The sequence below is a fragment of the Camellia sinensis genome, chromosome 15, assembly GCF_055761805.1.
Source record: "Camellia sinensis isolate YWXY chromosome 15, ASM5576180v1, whole genome shotgun sequence".
Classification (NCBI taxonomy): Eukaryota; Viridiplantae; Streptophyta; class Magnoliopsida; order Ericales; family Theaceae; genus Camellia; species Camellia sinensis.
This window is the reverse complement of record NC_138975.1, coordinates 53,222,585-53,226,078: the sequence shown is the minus strand read 5'-3', so window position 1 is coordinate 53,226,078 and position 3,494 is coordinate 53,222,585. Positions and strand designations below refer to the sequence as shown.

The following is a 3,494-nucleotide window of genomic DNA, read 5'->3' as shown; positions in this document are numbered from 1 at the left end:
AACCCATATTGAGTCAAACCAGCGGGCCGCACATGAGCAAGGGTTATTTTGGTCAGTTAAAAAAACCCTAGGGTTTCTCAGAGAAAAAGACGACTATATCATTGTTCTCTAGCAAAAAGCCCTCATTCTGTGCTGCTGCTGGAGAGAGAGAGAGCACTCAGAAGCCAAACCCTAGGGTTTCAGAGAGAGGAAACAATCAATCATGGCGGCAGCAGCGAGGGCTTTGTCGACGAAGGAGGCTGACATTCAAATGATGTTGGCTGCCGAAGTCCATCTCGGCACCAAAAATTGCGACTTTCAGATGGAACGTTACGCCTTCAAGAGAAGGAACGACGGTACTCTTCTTCTTCTTCTTCTTCATCATCTCTCTTTTCATGCGATTTCGTTAATTTATGTGTGTGTGTGTTTTTTATTTTTTAATTTTATAGATTCGATCTGTAACACTGTCATTAGCTAGATTCGAAGCAAAGAATTTGACATTGATAACTATTGGCAGATCTGAGTTGGATAGTAGTATCTCTATAAAATTTCAGAAATTTTTGTTTAAAACCTCGTATTGTATTTTTGGAATTTTTCAAACTTATATCTTAAAAACCTGTTTTAATCATTTTTGATGAAAGAAAACCATCTCAAATTCTTCCTCCTTTAAAAAATTTGTCAAATGTAAGTTTACTGGTATAGTAGGCAGGTCTATCGATTTGTGAGGCCTAGTATGCTTATAGTAGTGTATGCTAATACGTGTTTATTGGCTGATGCTGATCTCATATGTTGTTAAACTATAATGATTAGTACCTGGGTTATAACGCAATTAATGCTAATGTAATGAGTGTTGATTCATTAGTTAGTTGTATTTGATGGGCAATCTAAGGATTGCTTTCTTCATATATCAAGTGCCAACTTTGCTGATTTAGGTGTATTTACCAAGTTTAATATATATATATATATATATATATATTTGTCATTGGTCTCAATGAAAGCACTTTTGTAAAAACTTGTGGTTACTGGTAGCTTTATGTTTTTTAATCTACCTATCAACCAGCAAAAAAGGCTTATTATTAAGGGAATTGAAATGATGTTTGAATACTGCTACAAGGTACTTGGTTTATTTTGAGGTTGTGCACCATAAAGGCTGTTGGGTAGGCACATGTGACGGCCATGGATCAACCAAGCCGTGCTTTTTGCATGCTATATGAGCACATAATGCAATTGAATTGTGGATCAGTTCTTTTGTTTTCTTGCATTTGCATTTTTACACAATTTTTTTCCTATTTTGATGCTCAGGTATTTACATAATCAACCTTGGGAAAACATGGGAGAAACTTCAGCTTGCTGCCAGGGTTATTGTTGCCATTGAGAACCCTCAAGACATTATTGTTCAGTCTGCTAGGCCCTATGGTCAGAGAGCCGTTTTGAAGTTTGCACAGTACACTGGTGCTCATGCCATTGCTGGTCGTCACACTCCCGGAACATTCACTAACCAGCTTCAGACTTCATTTAATGAGCCTCGCCTTTTGATCCTAACTGACCCAAGAACTGATCACCAGGTCAATACTTCTTTCAATGGTTTTCTACTTGCATGGTGTTTTAGATTGTTGAATTGATTTTTAATTGCTGGATGAGTTGTTTTGCACAAAACTGCACTTAGCCATAGTCCAATGAATGAATAATTGTCCTAAATTTGGATGAAATGCTAAAATAGGTATTGATCTTATGTGCTTATGTTCTGTATATGTACATTTTGATTCTTATTTACATCATTATCCTAAACTTGTTTGCAGCCTATTAAAGAAGCTGCTTTGGGAAACATTCCCACCATTGCTTTCTGTGATACTGATTCCCCGATGAGGTATGTGGATATTGGCATCCCTGCCAATAACAAGGGGAAGCACAGCATTGGCTGTCTGTTCTGGCTTCTGGCAAGGATGGTTCTGCAGATGCGTAATTCGATTCCTCAAGGGCATAAGTGGGAAGTGATGGTAAATATATATGAAGGCTTGCATTTTTCTCGTGCGTATTTTTATATTTGGAGTTTTTTTATTGCTTAAAAATGAAACAAAGATAAATAAGGGATTAGTGTTTGTATTATTCATGGTTGTTGATCCTGTTACATATTCTCTCACACCTGCTGCCTTCCTTCCTGTTTGCAGGTTGATTTATTTTTCTACCGGGAGCCCGAGGAAGCAAAGGAACAAGAAGAAGAAGAAGCAACTGCTGCACCAGATTATCCAGATTATGGAGCTGCTGCACTTGCTGGTGCCGGTGACTGGGGTGCTCAAATTACTGATGCTCAATGGGCTGGTGATGCAGGTCCAGCTGCCATTCCTGTGGTTGCTGCTACTGGTTGGGCTGGTGATGCAGGTGAGTTTTGTTGTTCTGCCTTCAATTATTGAAGATAATAGCAATATAATTTCCTTAGCTTTTATTGGCCCTAGTTTTGTTTAGGCTTTATTTTCCCCATGTTTTGTTTTAATCCTATTTTGAGTGGAAGGTGGAGGCATTATGCTCAGTCAATGGCATAGGCAAGCTTTGTTTCGCTGGTCTCTTTGTTTTTTTATTTTTATATATTTAGGCAAATGTTCACAAAGCAGAGCATTGATGATTATATTTTGAACGGTAGTGCTATAGGCACAAAACAGAAAACCAATTCAAAATGATGTGGTTGGCTTTGATTTCCTCACTTTAAAATAAAAGACCTATCAAATGACTTCTATTTTCAACTATGTCCTGTGACATAATTTTTTTCATAGTTTTGTATAAAAATTTTGTTTGTATATCAGTTTCCAATTTGTGTTTTTACCTGCTTGTCTAGACTGATAATCCCCTCTTTCTCTAATGTTGGTTGGATTATGCATCTTATAAACTGCAGTGCCAGTTGCTGTTGATGGTTTTGATGCTGGAGTTGCACCAACATTGCCACCACCAATTGAGGGAGCAGCGAGTGGCTGGGAATGAGAAGAATGTCATTATTAACTTTTGCTCGAGATTCTGTTTTCAGTCTTTATTAGTCTTTCGTGAGATTTTATGCTTACTCTTCTATAAGTTTTTGTATGGAGGCAAACAGAGATTTTGGCAAACGCTTTAGTTGTGGTTGATGCTTAAGTTGTAGAGAATTTTGAGAATGCTGGAATCCTAAATGATGTTTTTATTTTTTGGTCATGCATGATTTTTGTATTGTTGATAGTGTTTTCTTTATATTGGCTGGGAATGCTCTTCACAAATGTAGAGTATTTTTTTATTTTCTAATCTGGAAAATTAAATAGAGTATTTTTCAATTGAATTAAGTTAATAGTATTTTCCTCTGGAATTTGGAAAATAAAAAAATGTGATTTGTCTGATTAATGTCAGGTTATATTTCCTCCTATTCAGCATCTACTTATTGATGTCAATTGGTATTTATTATTTTCATCATAATTATGAAGAATACGATCAATGAAATGTTATGGCGTCATTCTCATTTACACAACGGACTTGGAAATTCTGTGTATCCAATTAAA

The 3,494-nt window shown here is 36.5% G+C and overlaps 1 protein-coding gene across 1 annotated transcript; it reads left to right on the top strand.

The window, feature by feature from the left end:
• On the top strand, positions 1-3,156 carry LOC145813933 (small ribosomal subunit protein uS2-like). Its single transcript, XM_082910357.1, has 5 exons — positions 1-335; positions 1,282-1,544; positions 1,779-1,976; positions 2,148-2,358; positions 2,867-3,156. The coding sequence occupies exons 1-5, from the start codon at positions 203-205 to the stop codon at positions 2,950-2,952; spliced, it is 891 nt and encodes a 296-aa protein (XP_082766483.1). The 5' UTR covers positions 1-202; the 3' UTR covers positions 2,953-3,156.
• Positions 3,157-3,494: the final 338 nt, after the last annotated feature.

Bases quoted from the DNA above. Each gene is read 5' to 3' on its own strand.
- LOC145813933 (XM_082910357.1), top strand. From the start codon at position 203: ATGGCGGCAGCAGCGAGGGCTTTGTCGACGAAGGAGGCTGACATTCAA. The intron at 1,545-1,778 runs GTCAATACTTCT...ACTTGTTTGCAG, and splicing joins ACCCAAGAACTGATCACCAG to CCTATTAAAGAAGCTGCTTT. The intron at 2,359-2,866 runs GTGAGTTTTGTT...TATAAACTGCAG, and splicing joins TGGTTGGGCTGGTGATGCAG to TGCCAGTTGCTGTTGATGGT.